The sequence below is a fragment of the Tyto alba genome, unplaced genomic scaffold (genome assembly GCF_018691265.1).
Source record: "Tyto alba isolate M040663 unplaced genomic scaffold, T.alba_DEE_v4.0 Super-Scaffold_14, whole genome shotgun sequence".
NCBI lineage: Eukaryota > Metazoa > Chordata > Aves > Strigiformes > Tytonidae > Tyto > Tyto alba.
The window spans coordinates 43,495,257-43,515,251 of NW_024881276.1; the positions used below are offsets into that span (position 1 = coordinate 43,495,257).

The 19,995-nt window shown below is 46.9% G+C and overlaps 1 protein-coding gene across 5 annotated transcripts; it reads left to right on the forward strand.

Annotated features, from left to right (window-relative positions):
* Positions 1-10,514: 10,514 nt before the first annotated feature.
* ACP6 (acid phosphatase 6, lysophosphatidic) lies at positions 10,515-18,025 on the forward strand. 5 transcript variants are annotated; one of them, XM_042789010.1, is made up of 10 exons: positions 10,515-10,733; positions 11,137-11,265; positions 11,359-11,489; positions 12,143-12,222; positions 13,036-13,123; positions 14,736-14,868; positions 15,598-15,698; positions 17,032-17,127; positions 17,354-17,519; positions 17,846-18,025. In XM_042789010.1, the coding sequence occupies exons 1-10, from the start codon at positions 10,545-10,547 to the stop codon at positions 17,984-17,986; spliced, it is 1,254 nt and encodes a 417-aa protein (XP_042644944.1). In that variant the 5' UTR covers positions 10,515-10,544; the 3' UTR covers positions 17,987-18,025. The 5 variants fall into 5 exon arrangements, with proteins under 5 accessions (XP_042644944.1, XP_042644945.1, XP_032844157.1 ...); XM_042789011.1 differs by having other exon boundaries at positions 10,515-10,676; XM_032988266.2 differs by lacking the exon at positions 10,515-10,733 and adding an exon at positions 10,870-10,928.
* Positions 18,026-19,995: the final 1,970 nt, after the last annotated feature.

The following is a 19,995-nucleotide window of genomic DNA, read 5'->3' on the forward strand; positions in this document are numbered from 1 at the left end:
CCTGAAATTAGGCTTTGGATTATTTTTCCTCTCTGTGGTTTTGTATTTTCTTAGGATACAGTTACACTTTCTATATTTCTAGTTCTTCCAGATTCCTTCCACCTCTGGCGTTTCCAGGGAAATGCCAAATTTGAGGACTTTCTGAAAAGTCCATTGAAGTACCCAGTCCTAAATCAACAATAAAGACATTAATTCAATGAAAGAGAGCTCAGAATAAGCCTCACTGTTTCCTGATGGGTATCTCTGACCACACAAGCACATCACAGCTCCCAACAGTGACGTACCTGAGAGCTTGAGGAGATCATCAAAGGAAAAACCACTGAGATACTTTAGCCCTCTTCCTCTCCTAGTGCCTACCTGGGGGTAAGGTGAACAGCCCGATTCCTATGGTGCTTTCCAAAGCGCTCCTCCCCGCAACTCTAATCCAGGCTGCCACTGCCCCACGTCCATTTCTAAGCAAGCAGGAAGGCTGCAGTGCACATACAGACGTGCATCATATCACAGCATCACACATCTATACCGTCTGAGACCCCCAAACACAAACACGGCCAAGCCTGGCTGCACTGTACTTGGACACGAGGCCAGCTCCAGCACCACCCCAGCACCTCTGCACCACGCACTGGCCTGCAATGGGAGTCTACAGCTTGCTCTGTTTTACGCATGTTAATCCTGATATGCAAATACGTGCAGTGGGGACAATGTCTCTGACGACCAATTACTCTTCTAACAGGAGCACACTTATAATGAGAACTATTTTCATTAACAATTGGAAAGCACAGTCTAGGGATGAGGTAATTTCTAATTATTGCAATGGGGTTTAAAAAGGTATACATTGGTACTAATAGAAGTTACTGACCCCATTGGAAACTACTGATTAAGGTCCTCTTCCCTTCATTAAGCAGACACTCAGACCAGTTACCCCAGCTTTAAAACCTACAAATCTGTGAAAAATTCACTGTGGTCAATACACTGCAGTTCAAAATGATTATTTTTTGTCCACAGTGCTGATGTTTGTTTCAATCCATTTAGCAATATTCATTAGCTCTCCACTTCAAATTAGGGTAACTGAGGGTAAGAGAACATGTAAGAAAGGTTTTTTACTAAGGGAGACATGCCCCATTCCCTTCCCTATTCATTGGTTGACTTTGTTGACTTGCAGTCATGTTTTACGAGGAATCTTTCTTCAGAAATGCCAAAATGCGTCATGAAAAAAGTTGTGCTGTCCCTGTCTTACGATCTCACTATAACTGAAGATTTTAAATCATACATTTCTCATTTATTCTATTATCTTACAAGGAAAGGATATTAAACTCCAATGCCAAGACTGTTTTGCCTCTGACCCTTTTTCATGGCTGAAACCACACATACTAAAGCCCTAGAAACACTCATGTGTGTCAACAATCCTTAAAATAAATACTAAAAAACAGTCTTACGACAAAACCAATGTTAACCATACCATTGTCTGGGATACTTCAAATTCTCCCTCTCAAGGAATCTCAGTCACTCGCATTAAATGACTCCCAATTGAGACATGAGAACTGGCAGCAGCGTAAATACCCACAGAGCGCTGGCTGGTACAGCTGACAGCCAGATGGGATCAGAATGGCAGCAAAAGATAACACTGAGTCTGGACAAGCAGCTCAGGCATCAGCCTGAAACTTTGGAGAGTACCCTCAGGTTCCTACTCCAGCAACTTTTGTGCTTGACAACAGGCAAGTCACCCGAGCCTTTCTTTGCCTGGAATTCCCACCTGGAAAATGAATACAGTGGCCCCTGCCCCCTGTTAAGGAGGTGCTGAGATCCTACAGGAATGCAATGCCCTGAGATAGACAAGAGATGGACAGGAGAGCCAGAACAAAAGAAAAAAACCCAACCTTATGTCCAAAGGAAAAATCAGTTGCAGAGGAAGACAAATCAGGGTAAAAAAGTTTAAACTCTGTGTCTAGAGCTACAGTAAAACACAGATATGGCACCGTGTGCGTACCCAAGCAACACGCACAAAAGCAACACATGACTATTTCCATTTTGTAATAGCAGCATTTTTGTAACCATGAGGGTCCAGAGCTGTCAGGCAAGACCTGAAGGAAAGGTCATATCAGTCATTCAAACAGCTACTAACACAGTTTGAAAAACAGCTGAGCTCTTGCATACACAAAGCCTTCTGCATGTACGTTGCTACCTCACAGCCTTCCTGGTGAGGCAGGGAATAAGTGTTACTCCCATCTGCCAAAAGATAATCTGAGTTTGAATGGCCCACTGAATGCTGCATGTGAAATTACACTGCCTTTGATTCAGCTCAAGTTCCCAGTGCTCCCTCCACAATTCTCATTGTGTGTCAGGACCCAGTTTCAAGTTCATTACCTTCATGTTTTGAATTAGCACCTACCATCTGCATACAAATGCACTGTTTCAAGTTAACATTTCAGCAGCTTTCAAAAACTGTGAAAACACTCAGCAGAGATGCAGCTCGGTCCCTCCAGCACTGCTGCATGACTCGGGTTCCTGTGCGCTGTTCTCTGTTTTGCCATGGATTCACACCATCACCAGGGCACATCATTATATCTCCTCACAACACCGTCTCTCCTGGGTGTGCACTAGACATCACAATGATGGGTGTACAACTCCACTGGGGAATGGCACAGATTAATGACTGTAAACTGGTTTGCACTGCATGGATGGAAGACACTACAGACATATGAACCATAAAGTTAATAACAGATAACTATGTATTTCTTCATTAAAATTATCAGCTGCTGATTTTACTGGATTTCTCTTCCTGATTGCATGTCATAGCAATATGCATGTCCTTTGTTTATGAGTGCAAAAAAAACATGGTATGTCTTGTCTCTCTGCCAGTTCTTGATATGAGGAGCATTCACCCTGTAATTCTGCAACTGGTGTCACACCAGATCTGGAGACTGCCCAGACTCTGCCATAATTCAGCTGGTTTTGTGTTTCCTCATAGCTGGTGGTGGGGAGCTAACTGTTGTTGGCTCTCTACTGATTTACACCATCCGGTGTCTGTGTCAGCCTGATATGCAAAATAGTTTTTCCATTTGACCATATGAAACATATTAAAGAGATTTGCCACACATTTGCAATTAGGCACTGAAAAATAAAGTGACAAGGCTCAATGTCTGCTTTAGGCCAACAAAACTGATTTTCACCACCTGTGAGGAAAATGCAGATTTTAAAAAAGGGGCTTTTTCCCAGGATACGAGAGCTGCAGGACCAAGAATAGAAGGATGAGTTATAAGCTTTTCAAAGCAGAGATTTATCATGGAAATTCTGACAACCGTCAATGTGAGCAATGCCGCCAGGCATCATTCACAATCCACAGCATCTTTCAAACCTGTTGGGGGTTTTTAGAAAGGGCTAAAAATAAATGCAGAAATGCAGCAATATATACACACACACATATATATATAATTGTTCAAAAAAGAACAGGTGGTCCTGCCAGCAGTGTAAACACAGATGACTCTTGAAAACAGCTAACAAACACCCAGCTAAGCAGCCTTTCCTCGCCATACGAGCAGCACATTCAGAGCTCTCCTTGAGTTCTCCCAGTCTGCAAGCCATAATCATCTGGGATCCTGACTCTGTCATGACAAGGCCTGAGGACTTCCAAGCGTCTTGATCTCCTTCACCCGATGTATTCACACAATTCCACCCTCCTGACCTCCTGCAGATTATTGCCCTTCTGAAAATAACACACATGGAACAGCTGGTGGGGCCAGAAACGTCTTGAATGTAAATAGCACAGGTCCCTGAAATGAGGTTTATGTCCTCCCTTCTAGCTCCCCACCACTTGGATCTGACCCCTACCCTCATATAACAAAAAGAAATACATACTGAAAGGGAAGAAGGATTGGGGCACTATGGACAGCCCAGAAGGACTCAAACAGCAAGCCTGGATGACTGGGTATTGAAATCCATCAGATCCACTACCTGCAAGGAAGGCAACTAAGAAAATTGGAAGCAGTCCTGGAGTCTCAAAATTTATCCTAAGTCTGCAGCAACACAAAAGGATAACATTTTACCCCAGATTCCAGTTATGTCTCCCCAACCCACCTGAGGAAGAAGCCTGAGGTCACAGGTTATATCACACACATAAATCCTACTGCTTGGTCACTTCTGTGCAAGTATGAAAGCATAATGAAACAACTTTGCTAGGAACCCACTGCAAAGCTCAACATGATCTCTTTGTAGCCCTTCTCCCCTGAGCGCTTCAAAAAGAGAAACTGGAATTTACACTTGCACCATCTCCTTTCATTTCACATAATCCCAAACCACTTGGCGTAACATATATTCACAAAAAGCAAAGGACTTGGTAAAAATTAAAAGTGCTAAATGGTAAAATGCTGCCAACAGAGGAGCACATCTACCACTGTGCCAGTGTGCCGAGCCCCGGGATGGAGCGTCTCAGCCACAGTGACAGACCAGCAGCAATCCCACCGCATCCGACAGCTCTACCACGCAGACACAGAGTCCACCCGACGTGGCTGGGAACAGCTTATCCAGCTTGCTTCTGGAGGCTCCTACTTATCTCAGCCTTCATTTGCACGGAAAAAACACTCTTTCAAGTTGAAGAGAAAACTGGCCTGCTGTTATCCCAGAGAGGCGCATAATTGAGTCGGCATGATGCCGCAGACTACCAAATGCAGCAGATGGCTGTAGGCATCATCCAGTTTAGGATGACAAAGTTCGAACAAAAGAAAAACAGAAGGCAGGGAGCGTTTCTTCTGCACTAGGTTACAGGGCAGGGGATGGACCTTCACACAGTCGGTAGGTCGCCCAGCACACAGCTGGCTCCCAGCTCTCCCGCTGCCTCACCGACAATGACCAAATGCCCAAGCCTGAAATTTAAAAGGAAAAGAGGGAAAATCATGTGGTCCCAGGCAAAAAGGACATGAAACAACTGACTGTCTGATACCCTGTTTCTAAAATCCACAGAATAAAATCTCCAAAAATGTCCTCATGATACCGACCCTAAATAACACAAGTCTGACTTCCAGGACAATCTCACATCACCTGCAGGAACTCAGAAATAAAATTATGACCTGCAAGTTTCGACACACACTGTTTCACTGCTGGAAGGTAAACTGCTGATGGGAAAGCACGCAGAAAAGGAGATGAGATGCATAGATCTGTACGCTGTACCATGAATGGTGTCTCGCAAGAAGGGCTTGGTTTGCGGTGGCATTTAGGAGTTTATTTTTGCTGATTCCACCCCAAAGGATCACAGAAATTAGGAGTGGAAACATTCCTTCCATTTCCCCAGGCGCCTTGGTCACAAAGCAGCTGGCTACAAGGTTCACAATGACAGACAGACTGGAGCAGACAAGAGTGATACAGCTCCACAGGAAGCAATACAACACACTTGAGAAATTTATAAATAAATTTCTGCTCTTTGTGAACGCAATACAGATTACATGCCCAGACTGACTAGTTTGTAATAGCCACTGTGGTCACAGATCCTTGCAGGGCACAAAGACATCATCATTAGCTCTACAGCTGGGAATGGCAAAAGCTCTTCTGGCCGCAGGGTAAAGCAGCCTCTGAATCTGAACATGAATATGGCATCTATTCTTGACCACGTTGCAATACCTGCCAGTTACAACACCTGAGATTTCAGTAGCCATGGTCACTTCAAGGGACCACAGTGAAAGCACCTTCCCATGCCTGTCATGGGAACATTTTAGGGTGGAAGGGGTATTTGGAAGGGTAGGAAAATACTTTGTTCCAGAGCAGGGCAGCAGATACTCCACTCAGAAGTGGCTCTGGTAAGCAAAGTACCTGGCCACTAAGAACATAGTCCGTGCGCTCCATTCAGTTCACAGAGCTGCCCCAAAACAGAGATGTCCTGTTTGGCAGGAGCTGCTCGTGGCTCACCTTGGGCACTCACAGCAGCCTGGTTTTGCCACCCTCCGCCAGCAGCCACCACCACTGCCAGGTTCCCAGCACAGCTGCAGCCTGTGCTTCATAGAGCTGTGTGAGAAACGTTTCCAGCCCGCTCCCCTTGCTGAGCAAAAAGCACTTGGGAAGGAACCAAAGAAGCCAAGGCAATACAAGTCTATTTTCTGACCCCTACCGTTCAGGGGGAAAAGAACCCACCGTACCTAAGGGGTGTCCAAATGCTATTTGTGTCTCTACAGTGCAGATTTTTATGGTGAATCTCTGATTTACACCACAAAGAGCTATAGCCCTCTGTTCAGGGAAAAGGTGTTCACCTAATCCAAGCAACAATAAAACACTGGAACTCACCAGGCTAAATTCTTTCTTTGATGGGTATTTTTTAAACAATATTTCATTTCAATCCATGTCGTAAAACAAAAATCTAACCGTGAAAGTTGGTCCCGTACCTTATCAATCTATCAGCCACACAGTGACTGTGTGGTTTGGTCAAACTTCAAAACTCACTGTGACTCAGTTTCTTCTTCAAGAAAATGAGGATATAAATACAAACTTATTGTACAAGAGTGTGTTGAGGTGCGATACATTTGTGAAGCACTATAAAAAGGCAAATTATAGCAATTGTAATATTTTGCAAAGGTAGCAATCATTGTAATTTGGTTAAATTCTAGCCAGGAGGAAATTAGCACTCTGCTTTCATCACGAACGGTTTCCTGAAACTTGCTTGTTCATTAGAGTTCGTTAACTTCCCTCAGTGGAACAAAACTCACCCACAGTGGCCACTGGATTAGCCTTCTGCTCCTCATCTGGTCACAAAAAGCAACAGAAGGGTAAAAATAACAGGTCCTTTGAAAATGTTTCTGTAAAGATGATGCATCTTAGAATAAATTTCTACACAGTTGGACAAAGGAAAAAAAGGGCAGCGCCATTTGCTAAAAAATTGACAGCCGCCTGCTATTTTGGAGAGCTCTCCTCTAATTGCATGCACCTGCTGTGGCATGGTATATTCTAAAATATATCTCAACAGTAATGCTGCTTGGCAGCAGCCAAGTCCCCCCAGGAGGGACTCTGCAGTCCCAGTCTTCACAACTTCACAGGAACTGGGGTTTCCTTCCAAGGTAACATTTGAATGGAAATTCAAATAAATTCACTGTGAGCCTCTCTCCTTGTTCCACCTCTGTTCATTTCTGTCACATTACCTCTCACTCTCTTCCTTCTTCCCTCCCTCCCCTTAACTGTATTTTCCTATTCCCACTCCCCCCATCATTCTCGCACCCCTCACTCTCCCACAACACAAGATTTAGGCTTGATTCCTCCATTTGTTATTTCCTTGGCTTCTGAAAGACATTTTCCTTCTCTCTCTGCTCTTGTCGTGTCTCTGTGTTTCTCATGCTTTAAGCTCAGAAAATGGAGATAACCCTTGCAGAACAGCATTGCTTTGAGACACGTGAGGAGGTCACTAGATCCCCCCATCTGCACATCCTGGTGGCTGTGCCAGCCTCTCACCACCTGCAGCAGCTCCTCCCTCTGGCCTTTGTGCAGGTCACCCTCCTCTCCCTCCCTCACCCTTCTCCCGCTCCCTGCACGCACCAGCTGCCTGTGACTCTTCTGGTGCCTCCTGCCACCACCCCTCTCCAACCAGAGGTCCCGTGAGCTCTGCTTGAATCAATGCTGGATATTGCTCCTGAGAGACAGATAAAGGCATCTCCAGAATGGACACTCAAGGGACTTGGTTTCTATGCCCAAGTCTTCCTTCCAACACAAGGCAAATTATTCAGTTGTCTTTGCTACAGATTTCTATCTATAATGTGGTATTTGTACCTCAGAATGGCTTGAAGGTACTTACTTTTAAAGCCTGGCAAGCACTGAAGCTCTCTGGGGACACGGATCACAGATGAGTTTCCAGGGAGTCCCCCCAGGAGCAGGGGAACCCAAATCTGCCAAGTGGACATTTGCAGGCACGTACGTTCAGCCTGCCTCAAGCTTCTGTCCCAGCCTAGACATCAGTGGGGCACCTGTGCCACGTGCACCCACACAGAGCTCCTCTTCCTTTCAGCGGCGACCTATTGGGACACAATCTCGTCTCTCTTTTCAGGATTTTTTCAATTGCCTGCAGCAGAAAAAAATGGAAACGGGGGCAGCTGGGAACCAGGGAGAGGTAGATGGGATAGGAGGGTATGCTGGGGATGGGGACACTGTGTCCTCTCATCCTCACTGTCCCAGCTGGCCCCAGACGGCACAGGCCACCTATGAGCTGCCAGCACTCGCTGTAGGTGCTAAGCTTTTGAATTCAGTGGTGCCAAGAAAAGGGTCTCTGCTGGTGTAGAGGGCTGCTGATGCCAGGCCAGCAACTGTGATGTCGGCCCTAGTGTTCAATGTTGGGTATGGCTTTCTGATGTTCACCCTCTGCACCACCCACGGTGTGCCACTGGCAGCAGACCAAAGGAGAAGCGGCAGGAAGCATGCAGACACCAGAAAGCTCAGAGTCCAGGCAGGCAACAGACTTGCATGTTTCAGACCAAGCAAAAAATCGGCACCTTAGAAACAGAGGCAAGACCTTCCCCAGAGGAAGGGATGCTCCGGAATAGGGCAGCAATGAAGCACAGAAGGGACTCCTTTACCCCGAGGCCCCACAGACACCGATGTCTCGCTGCAGCAATCTCCACTCTGTAGCTTTCCTGGAGACCTCATTTACTGTAGACACCCTCTTTGGCCCAGTCTCCACAGCATTTTTCTGGCACGCTACCTTTCAAGGACCACAATCCACCAGTTCTGGCATTTCAGGGAATGCTCCAGCTCCCAACAGGCAGTGCCTGCTTCCAAATGGGAAAATCATAAAGAGGGAGATAGTGCAGTGTAGTCAGGTCTGCTGTTGTCTACAGACAAGTTAAAGAACTGATCTTTACAGACAGTAAAGTAACTGTCTGATAGCTTCCATCAACATCCTAAATTGCTGTAAAACTTTCCCTGAACTCCTTGGAGAGTTTTAAAATGTTGACATCCTAAAAGAGTGAAGAGAAATGGTAGGAAGACAGAGGACAAGGGTAACCAGGAAATGGAGGTCACCAAAACCCATCAGCGCAAGTAAGAAGAAAGGGAGAGATAAAACAGGCAAAAGAGTACTGGATCCTATAACATACATGAGGGTGCAGGATGACAGCCAAGGAGGAACACAGGAAACCCTATTAAATTTAAGTCAAATGGATGTGGTCTAAGGTTTGTTGTGGTCAACATTTTGCTGGTTCCCTGAAAAAACAATTACTTATGCCAGAGTGATATCATCACCAAGTCTTGAACCAGAAGGTTCACAGGAACCAAGCAGACAGGAGCCTGTTGATTGTTTTATAATGTCCAAGGAAGGCTTTATGAATGCACAGCTCTCTAGCCTTCACATACACCGAAGTTATTAGCTACTGTGCTAAAGAGATGCTGAATAGCACTGAAGCGTTAATTTGTACAGACTCACTGGTCCTCCACATCACTGCCAGGAAAGGAGCAACAGTCTGAAGAGACAAGGGGTGGAATGGGCACCTCCAGGCACTGGGTTCCCATTCACCCTGGGACAACTTCGCCAGGGGAATGCCAAGAGGTAGCTCCAAGGTCACAAAGAATCCCGATTCCCTCCAGGTAACATCAGGTTACCTGGGTGGCAGGGCCGTGCCTCCACCCGCCTCGCTGCGGTGCCTCACCTCCCAGCACCGTGCTGGCACCCAGAGCCGCGGTGGGAACGAGAGGCCGGGCAAGACTAGGTCAGTGCCCACTGCCCCCTCCCTAGGGCACCCACACCGCAACAGGCCTCGTTTAGCAAACTCACAGTGGGAGAGGCCCTCACCGAGACAGGAGCAAGGAACAGATTGCCGTGGCCACGTTTATGGGCAGCTGCAGCCCTTTGGTGGTGCTGAGCGCAGGTGGGGAGAGAAACAAGCCGCGGGGGGGGGGTTAAGGGGCAGAGCTGCCGCCCCAGCCAGCGAAGTGCTGCCGTTAACGGGTGAACTGGAGGCAATTAGGGGAGGGAATTTGCTCCCGGTGCTCATCCCACATCCACACCGGCCGGCTGACGACCGGAGCGCCGCGCACAGGTGACGGGTCCATATGAGAGTTGAGCCGAATGCAACATCCCCCCCCCCTTCCCCAAAACTTTCCTCATCAGCAGCTGTTAACAGCAGGGCGCAAGCAAGCAGGTGGGGGAAGAACTCGGGCACTCTCCCCCCTCAGCGCTGGATTCAACCCAGCACCCGCGGCCATGCGCAGCTTCAGAACTAAAAACACACCAAAAAAAAAACCCAAAACAAAACAAACAACCCAGAAGGATTTCTCCCTCCCAGGAAGCCGCACACTTCGCACCCGGTGAGTCCGCCCGCAGCAAGCGCCCACCCGGCCCTTTTCCCCCCGGAGCAATAACTGCAAGGAGCAGACGGGACAAGCGGCGGCCGGGCCGGCTGCAGGGGGACGGGGCTGCCCGCCTTGAGGGGCCGGCCCCCCCACCCCCGGGAAGCCCGCCCCGGCGGCGCGGTGCCCGCTGGGAGCTGTAGTCCGCCGCCGGGCCCTTGCCGCTAGCCCCAGCCACCGCTGGGACTCCGCTTCCCGTCGGCCCCCGCGGCGCCAGCAGCGAGAGGGCCGCCGCCGCCGCTATGGGCTGGGGAAGCCGGCTGGGCCTCCTGGGCAGCCTGGCCCTGTGGGCGCAGCAGCGGCGGGCGGCGGCCGCCCGGGATGGCGGCGGCGGCGGGAGGCAGCGGCAGGACCTGGAGCTGAAGCTGGTGCAGGTGGTCTTCCGACACGGGGCGCGCACCCCGCTGCGGCCCCTCCCGGGGGCAGCGCCGGTGAGGAGCGGGGCGGGGCGGGGCGGGGTGCCGGGGCTGCGGTTGGAGCCCTCACGCCGAGCCGCTGCCGGTCTTCCGTCAGCCTGGAAATGTTTTTTTTTTTTTTTTTTGCTTTTGTGGTTTTTTTTTTTCGCCCTTCGCGAGGCGCAACCGAGAGTAAATTGGGGGAAAAGCATGGGAACCCGGGAGTTAGAGGTGGGACGGCGGCAGCGCGGCCCCGCTGGCGGGAGGGGAGATGCACAGCAGACGGGCAAAGCCGCAGCGCCGCTGCCGTTTTCGCACCCGGCAAGCGCTTCCCTTGGGCCCTGGGGTGTGGAAGGGGCAAGGCAGCGCACGGTCACAGCCCAGCATTGGTTTAACGCACTTCAAAGTCTTGGTTTTCATCCTGTTTGTTTTGAAACAGGTGGAATGGCATCCCACTCTTTTAGATGTGCCGGCTCAGACTAAGCTTGATTACACGGTGACTGACCTAAATGGAGGGCCTCAACCTCCCTCACCCTATGAGGAGAGATACAAAAAGACAATGTTGGAGGTAAGGCTGTATTTTGTGGTAGTTTCATGTTCCCCCTGTAGACTTGTTTGTTTCTGTATTCCACAGGAGACCCATCCTTTTCTTTGCACTTAGGGTGGTGCAATTGCAGGACAGCTGACAACTGTAGGGATGCAGCAGATGTTTGCCCTAGGGGAAAGGCTGAGGAGAAGCTATGTGGAAGAAGCCAACTTCCTCTCACCGACATTTAAGCCTGCTGAGGTCTTGTGAGTGTCTCAGTTCCCTCCTGGACCATCTATTGCTTCCTCCCTCCTAACACATAGCCCTGTGCTAGGGAAACTTTATGACCAGCGTACCCTTCTCCACCCTACAGCAAACCGCCTGGCCCCTGGGCCTTCACCTTTGCTCAGGCTGCAGAGCCCAGCACTAGAACTCACTCATGACACAAAGCATCCGATTCCCCAGCAGTCCTGAGAGTGATGCCAGGGACAGATTCACCTCACCTAGGTTTACCCACTGACAGTGGGATTATGCACCTTTATGGTGAGTGAAGAGAAAGAGGCATTTTTTGGAGCACAGTTTTAACTCACTAGATTAAATAGCTAAAATTCAGTGAGATGAAGCGCACCCCTGCTACTCGCATCAGTAATGCTGGGAGTGCCTGGTTTAGGCCAAGATGAAAAATATACCAGAGAAGTGCCAATTCGTTATCTCTGCTGTCTCTAAAGGGAAGTTAAAGGGCAGTTCAGATATAGATGTCTATTTCATATAGCTAGAGTGAGGCAAGATGAATCCCTCCACAAGTTTCCAAAGCCACAGTGAAAACAGAGCCCTCAGTTCCAGCGAGTCTTCCTCAGCTGCAGCCACATCCAACATGAAGGAGAAAGTGCTACCTCACAAACCGCTTTCTCTCTTTCAGCATCCGTTCCACTAATATTTTCCGGAATCTGGAGTCCACACGCTGCCTGCTAGCTGGGCTGTACCAACAGCAGAAAGAAGGTCAGGCTGACTTCTGACCAGTGCCTTTCCTTTCCTAGTCTTCCCTAGATGCACACGCCTTGCACATCACAACTCTCTCTGGCTCCTGGCTGATACTTCTTCTCTGGTTCTTTGCACCTGGCCCTCTTCCCCATACTCTCCTGGTTCTCTATGTTCTTCATCAACTTGTCGCTTGCTCCCTCTCTTTGAGTAGCTTTCTGCTGGTACTCAGCTTGGATCTGTTGCCATGAATGCTGCAATTTCAGACCTACTGTGGAGGTTAGCATTAACCCACTTCAGAATCAAGAGGGCAAAAAGCTTGAGATCCAGTGCTCACGGGATGCACATGTGAAAAACGTTTCTCAGAGAAACCCAGGTTTCTCAGCCAAGATGCTTTCCAAGTTTGGTATCTAGAGTAACTTTCAGCTGTATCCTACAATTGACAACTACTTGTATGTCCTAGAAATACATTCTGGGTGTTGAAGATCTTGCCTCTGCTCCCTCCCTATTCAGTTCCAGGAACAAAGAGTAGAAGTGACTTGCCAGAGCTCCTTACAGCTCATGACACAGAAACTAATCCTTGGCACGTACAAACACTAGAAAAAATGAAAACACAACTAGAAAGTTTTACAAGGTGCACAGCAGACATCCCTGTGGAATTAAACGCTGTGTGCACAGAAACAAGCGCAGGGGCTTGTGTTGCAGGTGATAGCTCAGGGTGAATTGCTAGTTGACAACAATGGACTTGGGCACAAAGACTGTGGGAGTGATAAAGCAGTCTAAAGACACATAGCTGCACTAGTGATCACAGAAGCTTCCTTTCTCATTCCACAGGATCTGTTGTCATTGTCACTGATGAAGCAAGCTCTGAAATCCTCTACCCCAATTACCACAATTGCCAGCGCCTGAAATGCTTGAGCAGGTAATTGCCAGCCCTACCTCCCCATATGATTTCACTGCTGTTTCATTTCAGCAGTAATTTAAAACAGCACATTTTCTACCTATTTCCCAATTTCTTCCCCTGCCACTTACTGTTCTTTGGGAATGGTTAACTAGCTGTATAAAACACTTGGTGAGCAGAGTCATATACCAAGAAATGGCAGCAGAAGAAAAAAACCCCAAACTTTTTCTTGAAAGACCAATTTAATTTAGTCTGTGTCTAGCAAACACTCATTACTAGCTAATGTACAGCTATTCTGCAGCATTGCTGCAGGGCAGAATTAATGTCATCTACATCCCTTAACAAGTCTTTCAAGTGTGAACATATTGGGCTTCCTTTTTATATTCAACTTCTGGTTTGGGGGTTACTACAAGATTCCTGTCACATTTATACCTTGAAGAAACTGAAATATACTCAGCCTTGACACATTTAACAAAGACAAACAAAGTGAAATAAGGAACATCCTGCATAGAAAGAACACTCATGTTTGCAGAGTCAGGTGCTCTAAATGCCTATGCCAGGTTGGGCATGGGCTGGAAACTGAACAAGAGAGGTAAAGGTATTACAGTTTGGTTAGATTATACATTAGCATATCTTTGTCCAAAATTCAAGAGTTGTCAGAATTCACTTGTAAAATAAAAATTCATTATGTAATACTTGACTCTGCAGGCAAAGGATTGTTCTTGACAGGGTGAGGTGATAGCCCACAGAAGCAGTACATTCAGCCTCCTCTAGTAGCATCAGCTATCCAAAAAGGTTGTAAACTGCAAGCTCTTCCTCCCTGCCAGCCCACCAACTGAGCATCTTGTGACCATGTCAAGGTGGAATTTTTTTTAAGCTGCAGTAAGAAGCACTGCTTCATCTTACAGGCTACCTATGCCAGAACTTCTAGCACATTTAATTTCAAACAGAAACTAGAACTGTTCCTAAAAATATAAAAAGCAAATTTAAAATTCCCACCTCCTCCTCAACAGATCAGGGTCAAAGAAAACAAAACCTATGCAATGTATCTTGCTTGAAGTACATGGCTAGCAGGGATAATCTCAGCTAAACGTTTTAAAATAAAATTTTAAACAGTGTAAAGAGGCAAATGGTTTCTAACAAAGCAAGAGGTGAATTTAAGCTACAAGTGAGTATCTAGGTGCTTCCCTTTTCCCACACCCTACAGCAATCAGTTCAAAGCTTCTACCTTCTCTTCTTTCATGAGGCAGTTAAAGGCTACTCCCCGAAGACAGACTTGTACTGTTCCAGTACAACCAGATCTGTTAACTGATACACAGGCCTTGCTTATGGGAACCACTTCTGAGGTGTTCACATCTCACCTTAATTTTTATCCCCGCCTCTGTGACAGCAGATAACCCGCTCTGATCGTTGACATCTAGACACACTGTCTGCTCTGCAACTTAGACTCCCCAATATCAGGAATCCCTCACTACTCTGTGGTGCTTCTCTTCTACCCCTCACTGATGTGAGACAACTCCACTGGACTGGGGTCATGGAAAAAACAAAACAAAACAAAACAGAACAAAACAAAACAAGATAGAAAGTCTGATGTGTGAAAAGGTTTTGATTTGTTTTCTTAATTTCCTGACAGGCATAAGTTGAAGAATGCTTTGCAACAGCCAGGTATCTCTGATGACTGGAAAACAATTAAAGAGAAGATGGGTATTGGTGGTGATAAGTCTGTGGATTTTTTCCTCCTCCTTGATAACATTCTTGCTGAGCAGGTGAGCCGAGCAGTTCTGTTGCACTGCCACAGAAAGAAACATTGATTTACCACGCATATGGAAGAAACCACAGGGCCAACACCCACTGATACCAGTGGGTACCCCAGTACCTTTCTATGCAATCCAGAAAGTTTATAGAAATAGCATGGCCTTTTTAAAAAGCCAGCTGTGGTGCCAGCCTTGTTCTACGGTGGATGAAGACTGATCTCCAATATTTATGTGCTTACCTTGAAATCCAGTATCTCTTCTAAGTGTAGTGAAGCAGATCTAAGAGACCAGTCGGGCCTTGCTTACCCCATTACAGAGTGCTTTCCCTTTTTAGGCAGTCAGCACCTAACAGAGTCATCTTAATCTTGGTTCCAGCCTACTACCCATGAGACAGACTGCTTCTGCTACTGGGAGCTGAGCATATTTGTAACCCTCTTAGTAACTTTTTTTTCCTGGAGCTAATCATAACTGGTCTGGCTGTCGGTTGAATAGCTCGAGGCATCACACTCCCTTCACATAGAAATACATCCTTGAGAACAAACATCCGTCCTTTGGGTACACGGAGCAAGTCTGTATGTTTAAAACCATCCTAGAACTCCTCACCTGAATACCGTGGTACAATACCGTAGTACAAATGCTGTGACATGAACAGCTGTTTTCTGTGGGCAGTTGTCCACGTGTCTTCAGGCTGGGTTCAGAAAGGGTCAAACCCTATTGTTACGCTACATCTTCTCCTTCCAGGTGCACAATTTGCCAAGCTGCCCCGTGCTGAAGAACTTCCAGCAGACAGTTGAGCGTCGCTGTGTTGACTCGCTGCTTTTCCTTCTGGAAGACAGTTCAAGGTGAGTGCCTGTATCCATCCCTCCAGCCTTAGCAGTTGTCTTAGGCTTCACCAGGGTGGATGAGCTACACCAGCTTACTGGGGCAGACAGAAGTCCTTTCTGATCTGCTGCATCCCCCTCACAAGGTTTGTGCCTCAGCCATCTCAGTGTAGAGTTCAGCGTCTTGAGTCAGGAACACGAGCTAGGAAAAGTAAGTCTGCACTGAAGAGGCCAAGATGTGGGCTTACAGCCTGTTTTGCTGACGGTTGTGGAGAGAGGAGTCTCCAAGGAACAGTAGTAAGCCACTGAGGAAGGCAGTGAATGCCTCAGCTGCCACAGTTGTGTAAGTGAACCTGTGTCAAAGGCAAAAGCAGAGGGGAGTAAGAGATACTGCCAGCCTGAGCACCAAGGCTGCCTTTGTAGATGCACCACTACAATCTGAATTCCAACCTGGGCATTTTATCCCAGGGATGGCACCTGCACAGCTGGGCTGAGGAGGGGTGGTGCTAGAGGGAGGAGAAGGTGATGCCAGGCCCTGCACACATGTAGCTACTTGCAAGAGAATCTGCTGCTACATGCAGTTAATTACCTCCTCCACAGTTGTTTGTAGAGGTGGCCAAGTTGCCAGCCTAGCAGCCATTTTCCTTTCAGATTCATTTGCAGCTCCCATATTCACCAGCTCTTCTCAGGTGGTGATACAGGACTGCCTTTTTTGTTAGGGCAGTTGCCCCTCACCTTTTCTTTGACTTGCATTAGAGATCTCGGGTACCAAAAGACTGATTTCCCCCAGTCCTACAACACCTGGGAGAGCCAGTCACACTCATCCTCCATTTTCACTGATGTATTCATTAGGTAGAGGGAGTTTCTTCATACCAGAAGTTGTCTGAAGACCTCCTCTTTGTTCAAAGACAGGGACAAAACCTAATTTTTGAAAATAGCTGCCACCTTCCTGAATCCCACCCTTCCCCTTCCCAAAGACTCCAACCACTTCAGTTGCAGTTTTGCAGCCAACTAGTCATCCTCCCTACCTGAAAACCCTGCATCCAAAAATCATCACCAGGGAAACAAAATAGCATGGAGAACATCAGGTGTTTCTAGATTTCCCTTTATGTGGGCCACACCTCATAAGACTCCTTGTTAACACCTCTCCCTCCCAATCTGCAATCACATTGGAATCTCTGTGGTGACTATGCAACTGCTCAAGTAAAAAGTAACCACCGGAATTACATTTAATAGTTCTTAACTACACTCAATAGGTTATCAATTTGTAAGGGAAAAGCAGGTTCCCAGGTGTTTGAAATTCTTTAATTTGAAAATTTAAAAACTAGTAGATTTATTTCTCCTTCTTTTATAGAGAAGTTCTTCGGATGAGTATTGGTCTCCTTTTCTATACCTTACAGAAGAACATTACAGATGCAGTGGATCCCTCGACGCCAGCTGAGAAGGCCAGGTACAGGGCAGATATCTTCCTCTAATTGTTACAAATTCTGACTCGCTGTTGGTGTGAAAAGCTGGTTCAGAAAGATGTCGAATGTGTGGGGTAAAGAGAATAAGTGCTCATCTGCTAGAAAAAACTTGAGTGCTACTGGCTATCCATAGAGGAACATGAGCTAATATTTTAGGTTTTGTGTTTTGTTTTGTGTTTGTGTTTATTTTTTTTTCCCCCTTTTTATCAGAAAGCTCATTCTCTATGCTTCTCATGACATTACCCTTATTCCTCTCCTGGTGGCACTGGGCACCTTTGATCACAAGTGGCCACCTTATGCTGCAGATGTGACCCTGGAACTGTATCAGCACCGGCAGTCTAAAGAGTGGTTTGTTCACACATCTTACCATGGAGAGGTAAGACCCCAGGGGAAGTCCATCTTACAGACCTTGGGCTTTTGGTTTTGCCACGCACACATGTAAAGCTGTGAAACAAGACTTGTTCCAAGCCTGCTGTCAAGCCAGATAACAGAGTAAAGACACCTAGAGTACATCCATGGTAGCCAAGATTTCTGTTGAGCTGGCTATTGATCTAGGGTGAGTTTAGGCAAAGACTCTGAACCTCTGACTCTGCGTCATTGCCTCGACTAGCATATTTCCCTGCCACAGAATGCAGCAGTATCAGCAAAAAAAAGGCTTTGGCACTACACAAGATCTGTGATTTTCTCTCTTTGCCTTTGCAGGAGCAAGTGGTAAAAGGATGTAAAGAAGGCCTCTGCCCACTCAAAGAATTTCTAGAAGTTCTTTCACAGTACTCAGTTAGTCCAGAGGAGTACAATAACTTGTGCTCTCAAATGGAGGAGAATCAGCAAACTGAGTCATAATCAAGTTAAAATTAAATTAAAATTATTTTATTGTCACAATCCTTGAGTATTTTTCTTTATATTCCTGCCAGTCTTCTCTATTCTAAAGGTATTTTGGATGAGACGACTTTTTCCTACCAGACACAGGGTGGCACAGTGTCACCTTCTACTGCTAGCAGCAAGATGAAAGAACCCACGTAACAGAATGGCACCAGTTCACTTCTGAGGTAGCCACACAAAAGCATGGAGAGGCTGAAAACAGCACGGGAGAGAACAGACCTGTTTAAATTGCCCTGCTGCTTCAGGAATACAAGAAAAAACATAACCTGTTCTTCAAATGCTGGGACTGTGGGATGATCTGTGCTACCTGACTGGAGAGCTTTGACATAATGATGGCTTTTATGTATGGCGAACTGCAGAAGCCACTGTGCCTTTGCCTTTCTTTTGTCATGTTGGAGGGTTGCTCTGCAGACAGATGAACCTCCCAAATGGCACAGCATTTAGCTACCCCATCTTCTCGAGGGCATTTTTGTGCACACAAAACCTCTCCAAAGGGACAGAAGGCCTCCAAACCTCTTCCCAGTACTCCTGTAATTATGGAAATTCTGCTGCGAACATGCAAAACGACCGCAGTGGGCCAAGTAGAAGAACATGCACTCCTGGTGAACTCTGTTTCATGTGCAAGGAAGTTGAGGGCGCTGCTATTGACTTCAGCTCTGGGCAGCACTGTATCTGTTTTGCACTTGCTGAAACAGGAATACCCCAGCATAGCCCAGAGAAGTACCTCTAGCTGAGATGATGACGCTTCTTCCTGCAGGACAGTACTAAGGATCACTATGTTGCCAAAAATCCCCATTTTTCAATCTGTAAATAAAACTTGGATCCTGACCTACTTTCTTTGGGATATGTGAAGGCTAAAATAGGGGCACCACTTACTAAAATGGCACTGTAGTTTTGGTTCTGCATTACCCCTTCTCACTCGGTGAAAACAGACTGCAGTGATGTTAATGCAAGCCATTGACAGATATGTGACTGGAGGCAGTACAGTACCTTCTCCCTGAGAAGCGTGGGCTGGATTTACCTCTACTCTTTCATTAGCCTGCCCCCACCACAATTACATGTTGACACCACGCACAGTGAACAGAATAATTTGAATACTAAATACATTGCTGGAGGTCTCACTGAACTGCTATTAGAAGCTGTCAAAAAAGCAAACAAAACATTGTTATTTTCCGCCAAGTTTTTATACAGCCTGAAAACATAATGCCATTATATAAAAATCAATGGCCTACCTTGCTTAAGAACAGTGTGTTCTGCTCTAATCAAGCTCTCTCTTATGCACAGTATAAAGTATTTGGAGAATGGTGATGGAACCATGAGGCATACGATTGCAAGTTATTTGTGAGGCACAGACTGCTTGGGAAAGGGGTACTGGGGAACAGCATCAGAAGGTTTGGCCGTACCAGTAGACAAAGGGGAATTCACATACCTTCTCCTACACGAGAGGTAGGAGCACCTCCCAACAAAACTGACCAGCAACCATGTTAAAAATTGCAACACAGTCAAGACCCACAGAGCTCGGCAGCGCAAGCTGTCCTAGTACACCTGAGATTGTTAAAGGGCCCTGCATTCACACCATTAAAATAATCGTATCGCACTAGGTAGGATAATACGCATTTCAGTAACAGCAGAAGAACTCAGAAAAACAGGCCAGCTTCTTGGCAGTGGCTAGGAAGAAGCCTCTGCTGGGAACAGGTTACTTCATCATTGCCTCTTACAGGTCTTCTGCAGCACCCTGTGAGCCCCGCTCCAGCATTACCCCTCCTCTCAGCGTGGAAGTGGTTGGGCCATGCACCGGTCTCATCCCACTGAGCAACCCCACGGTAGTCATGGCCCACAGAATGCAGGAGTTACTTCTGATTACAACTAGCATAAACAATGGTTTCAGAAGAGGATTCGTGGGACAGTGGAAGAGTTTTAAGATCAAAGGACAGAGGTAAGTGGGAAGTGCTGAACTGCACACACAGCAT